General features: G+C 31.7%; 1 protein-coding gene across 2 annotated transcripts; it reads left to right on the top strand.

The window, feature by feature from the left end:
- The first annotated feature begins 832 nt into the window (after positions 1-832).
- Positions 833-14,421, top strand: LOC111620537 (origin recognition complex subunit 4-like). 2 transcript variants are annotated; one of them, XM_023362466.1, is made up of 12 exons: positions 833-983; positions 3,551-3,641; positions 4,002-4,077; positions 5,768-5,853; positions 5,922-5,970; positions 6,947-7,095; positions 7,160-7,333; positions 8,794-8,880; positions 8,969-9,077; positions 11,693-11,788; positions 13,928-13,992; positions 14,081-14,421. In XM_023362466.1, the coding sequence occupies exons 1-12, from the start codon at positions 859-861 to the stop codon at positions 14,270-14,272; spliced, it is 1,299 nt and encodes a 432-aa protein (XP_023218234.1). In that variant the 5' UTR covers positions 833-858; the 3' UTR covers positions 14,273-14,421. The 2 variants fall into 2 exon arrangements, with proteins under 2 accessions (XP_023218234.1, XP_023218235.1); XM_023362467.1 differs by lacking the exons at positions 13,928-13,992; positions 14,081-14,421 and adding an exon at positions 12,828-13,880.
- Positions 14,422-15,751: the final 1,330 nt, after the last annotated feature.

The raw sequence follows: 15,751 nt of genomic DNA, 5'->3' as shown, positions 1-15,751 counted from the left end.
TCCAATATAGGGACAGAAAATAAGCTCGATTTCGACACTATATTTTCTAGCCACTGTACTGTAAACCTAGAAGTTTGACAATGCTTACAGGCGGCGCTGAACGACCAACGTACACGTTTTCGTGATGCAAACGTCGGCCGCAACCTCTTTAATATTTATTTATATTCGGGGTGGAAGACATTGAAGAAAAAGTGATCCTCGAAATGAAATAACACAAGACAGAATATATTATAAATATATTGCAAATAAACTAAAATTTCATCAGTTTTCAACTCGAAGAATGCGCTTTTCGATTTCAACTCGTTTCTTTCTTTAAAACTCTTTCCGCCCCGTAGGCACAAAGAGAGCCTTTTTAGCAAGTCCATTACGCGTTCGACTAGGCCCACAATAGGGCGGCCTGGTGGTGGACTGAGCCCGACATATCCGGACGTGGCACCCATTCTTGGATTTTCTCGACCCGTCCAGATTCTGTGTTAGGTCCCGCGAGTGGTAGGCTGCTACTGTAACCGTTCGGCCATCCGCCGTTTTGGCTTTTGGAGGCATTCTCTTTTAGTTTGGTTCATAACCCGCCACTGGTCCCTGAAATTAGGCCTTTCTATTGTGAACCCGGCCTAGTTGGTCGGGTTATTAGGCCAGAGTGAAAAGACCAAAAATGAAAAAAGAAAAATTAATTAACGATACCAAACTTTAAATGACTTTATCTTTATAATTTATTTTTAAAATTTATATTAGTAAGACAAATTTTATGTAAATATATTAATACTGTATTCCTTTTATTCCATTATAAAATATTAGGAACGATTGATATTAACTTCGACCGCTAGGTGAAATGTTGTCGCTTTTTTCGCGGAGGGAAACATGAATTCTCCTTTGTTACGACGAGATCAAACGGAAAATATTTATCAATTTCATCAGGTTTTAAGAAAGAAATTGACATTTTGCTCGTACACGGAAAACCTTTTAGGTCTAGAAGAACAGGAAAAGTAAGGAATCGAAATGAATTGCCACTTAATTTTTATAACGTTTAGAATTAAAGCTTATTTAAATGTCAATCTTGGATGAAGGCTGCAACGTCATCCCTGTGTGAAAACGAAATATTTTCCCCAAAATCACGTGTTTGTATATGGAAACACTATTCTACTATATGCTACTTGTGAATGGTAATGTTGAGACCTTAACAAAGCTGTAGACCACGCCTGTAGGAGCAAAAAAGTTAAAGAAACCATACTTTTGCGTGTGACCCTTTGCGAGATATATCCCTCCGAAATCGGCCAGCTTCTGGGGCGCAATCGGGAGTCGACCATATAAACCATTCTATATGAAACGTAGTCGAGATGTTCGACTGATGCCGTGGAACCAATATTTTTTATTAGAGTTCCTGTAAATGATTAATTCACTTCTTGTAAATAAGTCTCAAAAAATTTTTTTTGGGATTAGGGACAAACAATATAATGTATTCTTGAACTTGAACTCTAAGTAATATAGTGTGTATGCTCTTTTTATGTGATTATGATGTGCAAATTAAATATAATAATAGTTCAAAGAATTATGTTTTTGAAACCGGTAATAGTTTGATGTGGTTCTGTTACCTGCTGCCGTCGTTTTGGCGTGACGTTTGAGAAAGAAACCTTTATTGCCGTGGCATGATTGGCATGTTTTTTGTCTGTGACTATTTTAAATGTGCAATCTCTTAATGCGATGTAAACTGGAATATTAGCATTGCTGCTCGTCGAAATATTCACGTTTCCCATTTGAAACATGGTATTGAAATGATACTTAAAACATGTTATGCTATCTCTAGTTATAAAAATAATTTTTTGGATTATTATTATTATTAATCTGCATGATGTAATCGTATAAGAACATTATATATGTACTATATTACTTAAGTAGAGTTTGAAAGTATAAGTTACTTTGGTTTTCCTTAAAACTATGTTTGTACCATTATAAATATGTAATCGCTTTTATTGTGTAGGCAATGTGACACAAAGAAAATAAGTTAATACCACGTATAATCATACAAAATCTGCTTATTGTAATCACTCGCTCACACTAATAACGATAACCAAATGGTAACATTGTTATGCAGAGTATAAAGTGAAGATTACAATTAATGGAAATTCTAGTCTTATTGATTTAAACCACTGAAAAGACATTTTGAAATAATTAAAACAATATATTTCAATTATAAATAATAAATTTATAATTGAAATATATTTATTTCATTAATTGTATTTTATACTTGTTGCATATGTAGATTTCTATATTACGATAAAACCATCAGTGGCTGAATGGAGAAAACTGCCAAATGCTAGAATTGGTTATAGGTTCCCTGTCGATCAATGGGCTGGCTGCGTAGAGTTTTTTAGGTTTCCTTTTAATGTATAATGCCTAAATGGCAGCCAGTTTCTTGTAGAATATTCTCTATAAGAAATTATCTAGTGTATAATTGAAGTAAGAAATATCAACAATTATACAAAAACAATACTATACTGAATGCAAATAATGTTTAATTTTAATTATTAAAGTGTTGGTTTAAGACGTGACGTAACTGGTAACAATTGTGTTTTATCAATTAGCGTGTTGAAGCAAATAGTGCAAAAAATTTGTTTGCCTATTTACCTGAGGATAATAACTGAACTCTGATTAAAATAAGTGAAATTTTTATAATTTATTTTAATTTATATATTTTGGGCTTTATTAATTCTGATAACATCAGACAACTATGATTACAGTAAACAGTCTATGCTATTATACTTTATAAACTTCAATGATTTTATTTTTTTTATTTGCATTAGTGGCTGATACTCAATGCTAAATTAAACATACAAAATTCACTTTCTCTTGTCTTAGAAAATTATTAAATATGTAATACATCTCTTTGTAGCATATTATCTTTATCTTTCTTTCTGTTATTGACTATTTAAAAAATAGAAGAAAGTATAAATGTCTTCATTATGTCCTTTCGCATACCTCGGAAACAAAACTGTTTTTCCCGGCGAAGTTGCCCATTTATTAGAGGTTACTTGTCTGCCGCAATGTGCAAAAAAACACTCTGGGTTGATGTCATAGTAAAATGATAAAAATATATTCATTAACACATTGGTCAGGACAACATTAGTATTTAAAGAATAGAAATTACCTTTTTCTAGTAAATCCTTTTGTAAATGTTTGTATACTTTAATTCCACAACCTTGACTCACAACTTTACAATTCTTCCTACAGTTTTATTTGTAAGATGCCTTTGCACTTGCTTGCTTACTTCATTGCATTGCAAACAAGCTTATAAGTTTGTAGGTTAAGAATGCATCTGTTTTCATTGCATCATATCATATTCGGCATTGCTCGCTCTATGTAATTTATGTGGTATTATTTAATGTGATGAATGGTTATTAAACAGAGAAATGCTGAACTATCTAGTATCTATTGTAAGTAGATATTAAAAGAAGACAGATAACATGTTGCATTAAAACAAATTTCAATTAAAATTTACAATTTTATACTATATGAAAAAGACAATATCATTAACTGTGTAATATTTATTTAACAGAATTTTGAAAGATCTTATAAATAGATCAATCAAATTGGGGGAAAGCAACTCCGTTCTACTTATTGGTCCCAGAGGAAGCGGAAAGACTGCGGTAAGTTTATAAATATTTGTTGTTGCTACACGAATCAAAATTATCACGAAAATTAAACTAATAATAGATATTTTCAATAAATTTTTCATTTTTTATATACAATATGTGTATTTGAATTAATAATAATTACATTAAATAAATACAGTAAAATCCAGATTGATTGATACCCATTAATATCAGTGTATAAGCTCATTGTTTCATTATTTATGTAGTGTGATCTTTTTAATACTAAGCTATCCCCACTTGAACTTTTACCTATCCTGTAAAATCAATATTGATATGAGAAAAAATTAAATTAATTCAATACAGAGATTTTGTATATTAATATCGATTATTAATTAATAATTTTTTTTTACTTAGACATTAGAAAAAGTAAAGAAAGAGCTGTTTCAATTATCTGAATTAGCATCTAATTGTTTGCAAGTTAACTTAAATGGTAAGAATTAAAATTTTTTTAATAATCTTGTTACAAAAAGACTTTGTAACCTAATTAAATGAAAACATAAGATTTATTACTTAATATATAATTTGCATATTATACAGATAACACATATTGTGTTTAAATTATCTAAGATTTTATAAATCAATGTTAGAATTCTAAATTTATATTAAATCATTATGGAATGTTTTTGAGGGTTGTAAGAAATGTATATTTTCATCATATAAATAATATAGTCATATTGACATTTGTCAGATTGGCTCATTTGGCAGAATATTGGATTGGTTTTCCTAAGGTCGGCACCCAAATCACTCATTTCAGAATTGCCACGTATAGGGTCGGCCAATAAGTCCAAGCGACTTTTGTTGATAGATAGAGGTAAAAATGTTAACGAAAGCAAAAAGATGCATAACCAAAACAAGCATTTTCAATATATTATGCTTTTATATTTTAAAAAAGGCATAAACACAGTGCAAACATATAAAAATAAATATGTGGTGTATGATGAGATGTCTTGAAAGTACGTATGCCAGAAGTGGTTTACAATGTCTTGTTCTGGAGATTTTTCTGTTCGAGACACATTGAATTTGGGCCAGCCACAAGTGATCGGCATTGGCAAAGTTAAGGAGCTAATCGACACCAATCACACTACATGACACAAGAGATTGCAGACATTCTCCAAATATCTAAATCAAGCATGGAAAACCATCTGTATCAACCTGGCTGTGTTAGCAAGCTCAATGTTTGGGTTCTGCGCAAATGACTTAATCAAATTTCCATCAGCAACTCATTAAGAAATCTGATGTAAGAGATACACTTCTAAAGCAGATGATAAAGGGTGATGAGAAGTGGATCATGTACAACAATATTGAATGCAATTATCATGGGGGCTGCATGACAAACAGCCACAAACTACTTCAAAGGCAGGGCTTCACCTAAACAAAATCATGCTCTCAATTTGGTGTGACTGGAAGAATGTTGTGTTCTACGAGTTGCTTCCAATGAACAGAATAATCAATTTGGATGTGTACTGTGGCCAACTGGTCAAATTTGAATTCAGCTATCTACAAGTGTCTGGAATTGGTAAATTGGAAGATTATGCTCTTCCAGTGACGACAACAGACCTCATTTGTGTTTGCAAATCCAGCAAAATTGTTGGAGCTGGGGAGGAGATCTTGTCACATGTTCCTCATTCACTGGATATTGCCCCCTCTGATTCCACCTGTTTTGTTCTCTTCAAAATTCTTTAAATGGATGGCATTTGTTTCCAAGGAAGACATTGAACAGAACTCGGAACAGTTTTTTGCCAAGAAAAGATTGGAAGTTATTTGAGCAAGAAATTATAGAGATAACCAGAAGATGGCAAAAGATGAATGAAATGATCTGTACCTTACTGAATAAAGCTATTGTTTTCCCTGAGAAAGTTATCTTCTAGTTACTCATTAAAAAAACTGCAATTAAAATCTTGGACACTTATTTACTAGACTTGAGAGCTTGGTTTGTTTGAGTTATGGCAACGCAACACTTGGGTGATCTGCCTAGGGGGATGCCTTCCGACAGGTCTTTTTAAGGGAAACTGGCCCCTATTTAGGCATTACAGACATGGAGAAAACCTAGAGCAAAACTACCAAATGATTATGTATAAGTTCTTAAAATATTTTATGTATTTAATAAATTTAAATTATAGGTTTAATTCATACCGACGACCAGATAGCATTAAAAGATATCATCCTTCAGTTACAGTTAGAGAATAAAATAGAAGAAACACCATTGGTAAGTAATTTGTTTAAATTACTTATTCTAATTAAAAATAGTCTTTTAAATTATTTAATTTATTTTAGAGGAGTTTTGCTGAGACATTGTCATTTTTATTGGAAGTCTTAAAGAGTGGTAAGTGTTAATTCGTTGATTAATCATATTGAATTTTTAGTAATAATAACTATCTAGCAAAGTAAATTATTTTTAATATTCATAATTATCATTAGTTTTTGTATTTCAAATATAATTTTATTGTAGATCCTCATAATGGCCAAAAACATTTGTTTACTATAACTTTACTGGATTAAAATATTTCTGCTGTAAATTAAATAAAATTGTTCTATCCAGTTCATTTGCTTTTTTATTTTCAAGTATTTACAAGAATTAAAACAATTGAAATCTGTAATTGATTCCATTTTATAGATAAGATAATCTGTCTCTGCATTGAAATAGTCATTATATTTAATTGAAAATTACATATAAATAAATTACAGTGATTCCTCCGGAAGTACTGTAAAATTCCACAAACTTGGATTGATACAGGGTGTCCGAAAAGTTACCATGCAGTGAGAAATTCGTAACGACATTAAAGCTATTCATATAGCATTGCATATTAAACCTATAAGTCTTACAACATTTCTACTTCTCTCTCAAACTACACTTTCTCCACTTTACTCTATGAGTGAGCAATGACGTAAGTCGTACGTCACTGCGCATTCCCGGACATTCTAGAATTTTGACTCCAGTTTTTGAAAGACTTCTCTGCCAATCACGTAATCTCCTGTGGAATCTAGCCCACTAGGTCTCAGTCCTCACTCCTGGGGATTTTGGGTCATCGGGTGGATATTTCTGGCACTTGCCGTAGGAGAAACTACAATATTGAATGTAAAACTTTACTTAAACCTTTTCCACTACATAGTAGCTTTTCAGACACCCTGTGTAACCACAATGATAACATAATTCAATTTATTCAAAATGCTTGAATTAAACTGTTTCTTCTATTGTTAAATTGCCAATTTCAGAACTTTTTAAGTTAATAATTATTATTTTTTAATTGAATCAAGTATAATGATATTTGATCTTTTTAATACTCTTGTTTTCATTCCAGGTAATCAAAATAGCAAATGTATTTTATTTACTTTGGACGAATTTGATTTGTTTTGCCAACATAAAAACCAAACATTATTATATAATATTTTTGACGTTTCACAATCAGCGCGAGTCCCTGTTGTCATCGTAGGCCTTTCTTGTCGATTGGTTAGTTTAAATTAATTTTGTTACAACTGTTTCATTTCGAACTTATCGATTCGATTTATTTCAGGACGTAATGGGATTATTAGAAAAACGCGTGAAATCTCGTTTCTCTCATCGCACCCTGTATTTTTTCAACAAATTGAACTTTAAGGATTATATGAAAATAGCAGAAGATTTACTTACACTTCCAAGGGATTTTCCTACACCCAAATTCAGAAAGGATTGGAATACTCATGTGAAGGTATGTAAAATAGTTTTTATGTAATATTTGTTTAGGAACATGTAAAATAAATACAGATGGAAACAGAAAATGTAAAAATATTTTTTGAAATTTTCACCAGTATGAAGTAGAAAATTCATTAAAGTCAATTTTTACTTTTTGTGTGGTAAAAAATGTTATCAGTATCCAACCAGTGATGACAGTATAACCACATAGTATATTTTTGTTCAGATAATGACAGCAAGTATTACACATGTGTTCAAAACTTAAGGATGGATGACATTTGTATATGAATAGAGACAACGGTAGACAAATATGACAAAGAACTGTATTACTCAATGTCTAACACAGGATAATACACAACAACTTATAGGATTAGGGCAGTAAAATTAAGTCAAGATAAACACATTAACACACCAAAAACCATCAACAGAGAATAATTTTAATGCAAAAACACAAAAACAAACATTTTCCACCATATTAAATGGTCATCTTTGGTTTTCTTAAATGGAGCATTAACAGAAATCTAAAGATACCGTTTAATATGGTGGAAAATATTTATTTTTGTGTTTTTTTTACATTAAAATTACTGTGCAACTTGAACACCAACTATATAATGTATTCACTCGTACACAAGGTCAGAGCCGGCCCTACCATAGGGCGAACGGAGCAGCAGCTCCAGGCGCTAAGTCCTAGGGGGTGCCTCAGTGGTAAAGAAAATTAAAGGGTATAAATTAGGGGCAACCAAGGGGGGCACCATAATAGGATTGCGCTCCATCCTAAAACTTGCCTCGGGCCGGCACTGCACAAGGCAAATCTCAGTCCAAGTGAATACACTATATAGTTGGTGTTTGAGTTGCACAACAATTACCGGCACGGTTTCATAAATACTAAATTAAAATTACTCTTCATTATTGGTTTTTGGTGTTTTAGTGTGTTTATCTATACTATATACATCCAGTATTCTGTTGGTGATAAAAGTAAATCTTTGGTGAGAAAAATGCATACAGTAGTTGGCCATAGATGGAGAATGGATGGAAAGTGCTTACTGGTACCCGGGCAGAGAGACGTGTCGATATCAATTATGTCCATGTCGAATTGCAATGCAGCACTTGCAACATTGCAACAGGTTTGTCGCCGAGCAAGTCTGCGACAAACCTGCTACGATTTATCAATCTTGACGTACCGTTTTTCTAGTTATTGCCGCTAGCAATCGTATTTGCTCTTTAGTTTTGGACATGCGTTTGTAACAGGTATATGTGAGAAATCTAAGAATTTATTGAAAATGTTTCATCAGTAATATCTATGTTTATGTAGTTTTAAAATTGTGTGTAAAGATAGTTCGTTTAAATGCGGTACACGAATAGTAAAGTGATTTTATATTTGTGTGTGTATATGTGATTTTATATATATTCTCTTGGACAAGTGTGTTCTTGGGTTTAAAGTAATTTTGTTCTGAATCTGTTCTCTGTTCATTGCAGGAAATTTTGCAAGATAAAACAGTCTCGAATGCTTTCCAAAGATTATATAATACATCAAATGATATTAGAGCTTTAAAAAAGTTTTTGGTATGTTTAAAATAATTCAAAATTCATTCAGAAATTTTAAATTCTATTCTTCTGTTTAATTCTATGAACCATATTATCTATTTTTAAGATATATCCTGTAAGTACAGTTGATGAAACTCATCCTTACATGGAAGCCAGTGATTTTCTAGATTCGCAAGCCATACAAATCTTGGATTCAAAGGCAGTAATGCTACATGGTAAATTATCTATTTTAAATTCATATTTTATTTAATACATAGAACACAAAATATGTATTATTATGTAGACAGATAAAACATTTATAAAAATTTAATCAGCATTATTCTACATAAAAGGATTAAAATATTTAATATTAAATTAAGATGAACATTTTTAACTCTGAAGAAAAAGATTGACTCTGTTATTTGACTTTATATTGTTGTGGTGTGAAAAGGACAAATCCTAACATTAGTGTTGCCTTCTGTTATGAAGAAACATTTTAAAAATATTAACATAATGTAATTATTTTGTTTTTTCGACTCTTATTAATTATCAAATTAAACAAGAGAGGGCCTTCCAGAAGTCACTGTTTATCAAGTTTTTTTAGAATTATGTTCTCACCGTCAGAACATTCTAAATGACGAATTAAAATGACACAGAGAGTATGAAAGCCAAAGATAACAGCTCATAATTAACATTCCAATGGTGAGAATGTTGAATCCTTGATAATACGAGGGAAAGTCATTAATTAAAGGGAATTATATTATAATGGACTTGAACCCAATGTTTCCTCCAACTTTGCTAGATGATATTACAAAGCAGTTATCCAAGCACATATTACCTGCTCGTGTTGGCAACCTGTTTTAGGCACGTGCAATGTCATATCAAAGATGGCCACCCAGCCATCATAATCCACTGTTGAGGAGGTGCAAAAGTGCTATACGTTTTTTGTGGTCAGAAGTTATGAAAATTGTAAAATTTATTGCGGGACTCTGGATAACTGGATCAATAGGAAGACAGTTGTTTAAGCCAACGTATGGTGTATGATTGTGTCCAGAGATTTGAGGAGGGCAGGTGCATTGTCTGTGATAAGAACCAATAAGGTTGACCGACAACTGTTGCAACAGATACATTCAAAGTGCAGATTTATACACAAATTTGGGAATTCTGGAGAATCAAAATTGTTGACATTAGGGTTTCTGAAACAGGATCCCGGTTGTTTTTTTAACCCGGGAAATATCCCGGGAAATTTTTCTTATCCCGGGAAATCCCGCAAATTTCTTAAAAATTCACTTTTTTTCTTATTTTGTGTTAAGGTTGAGGAGTTTTGCAAATAGAAAGCATAATTAACTCATTCACTGCCAGAATACATTTGTATTTATTAATTTTAAACCTACCTATTAGTTTTTTTAAATTTTTGCTCGTTATAGCATGTCACAAATGGTCAATAATCAATATATAGCTTATTTGTGGCAGGACTATAAAAATTCTTTACTTGTCGGAACCTGTAATATCTGGAATAATTGTGCTTACGCTGTCTTGAGTTTTAACCATGCCCAGTAGCTTCAATAAATGCCTGACGCCAGATTGTGCAAATTGGGCAAGGATACAAACGAGTACAAAGTCTGCAAGTATGAAGTTTTTCTTCATAAACCTGATTATTAAAGCCAAATGAATTGCCGAATTATCGAGCTCTAAGCTTGATGCCGCTATTAAAGCAGCCAAGGTAGACAAATCAAGAATACTAGAGAGCGAAAGAAGTACTACAATCTCGAAAACGAACTCGAAAGCTTCCAGGCTACAGGTGAAAAAACACATAATATCTGTCTTCTCTTAAATGCATTAAACACTATTCCAATCACATCAATTGAATCGGAAAGGGCATTCTCGGTGGCAAGACTTTTCATTACTAAAATAAGAATTAGAGTGAGTTATCGGAGTATTGACCATCTTTGCTTTTTAAAATCTTATAAAAGTTTGCAATATTTTGTATTATATTTTATTTAAAAAACGAAAATTACCTTCTAAATTAGAAGTTCATTTTTTTAATTTTTAACTCAATTCAAAACATTTTTTTTGTTGTTGTTGTATGCAGTTTCCAGCAAACTTTAATTAATTTTTTTCTATTTGTGAAAATTTCTACGTTATTTAAAGGTAATTTTTATTATAGGCCTATAGACCTAACACAGCATTATTAATATGATTTTGGAGGTTACAAAACTTTAAAATTACTTTAAAAAATGGAAAATAATTATATCATTTGATTTCAAGATATTTTGTATACCTTAAAAATAATTAATTCTATCCTGGGACAAGCAAAATACCGGGAAATGAGAAACCCTAGTTGACATCTCTGCTGAATTCAACACGACCCATAGCTGCGCATACATTATTATTCACAATGACCTAGAGTACAGGAAGTTTGCAGTAGACTGTTAAGTCTTTGTAATATCTAGCAAATTTCAGGGAAACATTGGTTTTGTGTCAATTATACTGAAATTGCCTTTAATTACTGACTTTCCCTTCAATAAACATAGAAGTTTTCCTCCTGTTTTATTTAATATATCTGTAAATATTTGATGAATCAAAATGTATTTCAAGAAACTAAAAATGTAATTGCAATTACCAATATTTATTTTGCTCTATAAAATATTATTTTAAATCTTAATATATATTGTCATCTATTGAAAACTTTAACTACTGTAAACTCAAAAATTATTACAAAATAAGAAAATTTGGAGCTACTTTATAATTTGTTATTGTAATGTTAACTTGTTTTAATATACATCATTTTATTAAATGTAAATTTTTACCTTTATTAATGATTTTAAATTGTAATGTTTTATTTCTACAGGTTTATCTATATTAGAGTTTTGTCTTGTAATCACTATGATGCACTTAATATCTGTGCATGAAGGAGAGTCGATTAATTTTGAAATTGTTTATAATGGTAAGAATGTTTTTTGAACGTTTTTATGACATAAGATCTTTCTTAAATTACATTATGATTATATATTGATCAAAAAAATAAAACTGGAAAATCGGTTCATTTTCATGTACAGTGAAACCTGTGTTGACTGGACTCGTACAGTACCAAATATTTTTCAGGTTTGACGGGTTTTTTTTAACACAAAATTGCTGTGTTCCTAAGAATTTTTCCACTGTAGGAAAGTTTCCATTTTATTAAGGTTCCATTTTGGATATGTTTTACTGTATCAAAATGTGATTGAATATCAGAACTTAGAAACAGAACTAACATGTTCATTAAGTTTATATCATGTTATTAAGTTTATATCATGTTATTAAGTTATTCAATGTTAGATCTTTACTTTGACTCAGTCATTCTTGTTGAAAATGTTGATTTGTGAACTCATATTGAACTGAACATAAAATTAAGTTTACAAAAATATCTATCATCAGAAGATTCTTGACAATTAAAATATATTTCCATGTCTCGGTAGCTCATAAATCCACCAAACTTTTAACTCTTCTGTGAAAGCACATTGTTTTTCAGTGCATTTATCTAAAGACAGAATAGCAACAAGCCCTGTGTCCTCATTTAAAGATTTTTCACGATTGGTTCAACTTTGATAATTCAAAACTCCCTTTAAATTTATTGAATTCTAGAAAATCTGATTGAGATTTGTCTGATAAATTTTTTTGGCTACTCCAAGCAAGTTTTCTAATTCCTGTTGAAAATACCACAACCTTCATTTTTATGCAAAGAAGCTCTTCACTTTTTAAAGTGGGTGAAATCATTATTTTTATTTTGTGTTAAATGGCAATTCATTTCAGAATTGAATGGCATAATATAATTCTCTTGATCGCACATGATTTTATTCTAACCTGAATTCTCACATTAAGTTTGTCTGAGTTAATTGTTACTTATAGCTGTCAAAACATATTAATCACATCGTGCGTGCCATAGTGGACTCTTAGTCTCCGAAAAACTTTTTGGTGTTTTTCAACAAGAAATTTTATAATTTCAGGAGGAAGATGAAGATCTTTCTGATCTTACAAATGTGTAGAATGATCTTCAAATTCAACTTTCTCTACCACCTCAACAAATCAACAACGATTAAGGAAATTCAGCTGCTGATATAATTTATAATTTTTACTATCGGCTTTTAAGTCTTTTAATATATTCAAACAAACAGATTTTCTCGATGCAAGATGCAATGAAAAGAAAGCAACACAGTTCTTACATTAAACTGTTCCAAATATTGTTTTGAGAGAGAGAGACAAATTATGTAAATGCTTCCAATCATTGAAGATACACCATCAGTTGTAACAGAAGCTAATTTTTTTTACATAACAGGAAAGCATTGAATAAATCCAGATTCCAAGTTTGACCTGACAGGGTAAAGAGGGAAAAGTGAATTGTAAACTCGGGGAGTACGTGGCCAACCTAAAAAATTCGTTTTGCCACATTGATGACGTTGCGTATTCCAATATGGTTTTACTTGTTCGTGTTTTACATATTTCCGATATTATTCAAACAGTCATCTGTATGCATGTTTTTCCTTATTTTATTTATATTGGTATTTGTTTTATTTGATTTTTTTTCACTTGTTACAGAATATAACAAATTCAAACGTGCCACTTGTTTATATCTAATTCTCTAAGTTAATGGCTATTGGAATGGCCACCTCCAATATAAAATATTTATTATTTTCTAAGAAACACTCGAAATAATAATAGAAAATTTGAAAGAATTAAAGCAGCCAAGTCTCAGTGGTGCAATTCTTTCGAGAGTTCTTACTTGGTAAATACTTGGTTGTGTGCGTTTCTAAATAAGTCACCGGGAAAGAACATAATGCTTGTTTTGAATGTCGGTCATTTTATTTTTTATGCTTTGTGTATAATTTTATGTCTTCTGTCAATATGACCACTAATTTGGCTATTAATGACTTCACACACACCCCACATTAATTATATACACAGATCATTAATAGCCAAATTAGTAGCTATATTGATAGAAGAGAAAATATTATAAAGGATGTAAAGCATTTTATAACAAGTAATTTTTTTATTTATATTTGCAATAAAGTAACAAATAATTGAAATATATATATTTTTTTTTCATAAGAATTTCAGAAGTATGTACAAAAAAAGGCATCATTGCAGCATTTTGAAAGGCCAGTTGTTTTTAAGGTTATTGTCATTCTAAACTTTCTTTTTCACTTATTTAAAAAAAAAAAAAAAAGCTTTAATTATTTAGAAATTGGCTTTATTTTCGTAGGCATTCGAGCACTTACTAGCCATAGAACTTATAAAAATCAAGCCCGGCAATTCTTGTAACATCAGAAAAAATTATGCCATGGTGGAAGTTCTCTTAGAACCATTGCAAGTGAGAGAAGCTCTTCAGAGATACCCAAATTTACCCACTGAGCTGCAGCAGTGGGCTTCCACTGTGCCAATATTTACATTTTAAACTCGATTCTCGGCACACAGGTTCTTGTCAATCACTATTTAAACTATACAAAAATTATTTTATATATCAGATTTTAGCAAATTAAATAAATTTTTATACAATGTAATTTTTTAATTCTGCATTGCAAAATTTGGAAATTTCAGTGCCAGGAAATGTTATCAAAGTAATTTTTATTATATGTTATTAAAATATATTTATAAGAATGTTGCTTCTTTATTTGGAATCGTATCACTGTTTGGTTAGAAGAGGGAAGAAACAAAGCACAGAGTGTACTAAGATAGAAGGATTGGTGAAAGAAGTTATTTGGATTTTTCATGAACTATAGAACACGCTTTACTTCCACAAAATGGCTACTTTATCTGGGTGGCCTGTAACTAGTCAACATAAAATGAATCATATATTACTGTCGGATATAATGATTTATGCTACTTGTAGCTGTTTATCCAGATATTTTATAGGAGGGAAATAATTAATAATAATCCATAAAATGTTTTGATAAACAGCTACAAGCAGCATATATATTAATTTTTTGGGGGTGGTCCGTTCAGATATGTCGGGCCCCGTCCCTCGTGCCATTCTGGGCCTGGCCGAATCTATGATGGACTTGCAAAAAGAGGCTCTCTTAGTTCCCACAGGGTGAAAAGAGTTTAAAAAAAAAAAGCAGCATAATAAGTGACTTGTCCCACTAGCAATTTTTCATAGCGAGACAGGTTGTTTTATGTAGTAGTATAGAAACAAATGAGATCGTTCGATACATATTTGTGCTGTGTTCAAACAGCTCTGACATCTGTCTCACACAAAATTACTGGCATTAGTTATTGTCAGAAGTCGCAGCAGTGATTCCCTGCCAAGTAAAAAAAGTCATCCACTGACTATATGTACAGGAATCGGAGTTGTCGATTTCTTGGCTCCCAAACACCCGAAGTAATTCCGAATCTCGTTCGAAAGAAAATTTCTTAGGTAAGATACAAAATTTCAAGATTCTTTAGTAAAGATAAGCTTGGCACTTAATAACCACTTTACGGCTTCTGAGGTGGACATTAGTATCTCATTCCAGTCTCCTGGGTAAGCCTGCAGTCTACACTCATGGTCAATGTGCTCAACAATCTGACGTGAAGCACCACAGTCACACTGGGCTTGGAACCTTCTTCCATTTGATCAAAGAGTCTCTACACCTGTTATGGCCCATCCTGACATGGTTTAATATGGTCCATGTTTTGCAAGGTAAGTCAAATCCCTGGACTTTTTCTCCGTTACAGAACAGACCATGCAAGTGGGGCCCCATTACTGTTTCCCAGCGGTTTTTCCACAATGTCATGTAGTCACCATTAATTGTGGCCATGTCTTGAGCTGCCCAAAAATTTGGATTCCGAGATTTCAAACGGTTAATACTCAAAGATGGAATGTCTAGGTGAACTTGGAGCTGAGGATTTTTGCTCATCTTTAGGGACTCACGAACAAGGGCCTTAGATCATCACA

The sequence above is a fragment of the Centruroides sculpturatus genome, unplaced genomic scaffold (assembly GCF_000671375.1).
Source record: "Centruroides sculpturatus isolate CEXI.00-Female unplaced genomic scaffold, Cexi_2.0 scaffold244, whole genome shotgun sequence".
In the NCBI taxonomy this organism is placed as follows: Eukaryota; Metazoa; Arthropoda; class Arachnida; order Scorpiones; family Buthidae; genus Centruroides; species Centruroides sculpturatus.
This window is presented reverse-complemented; position numbering and strand designations above follow the sequence as displayed.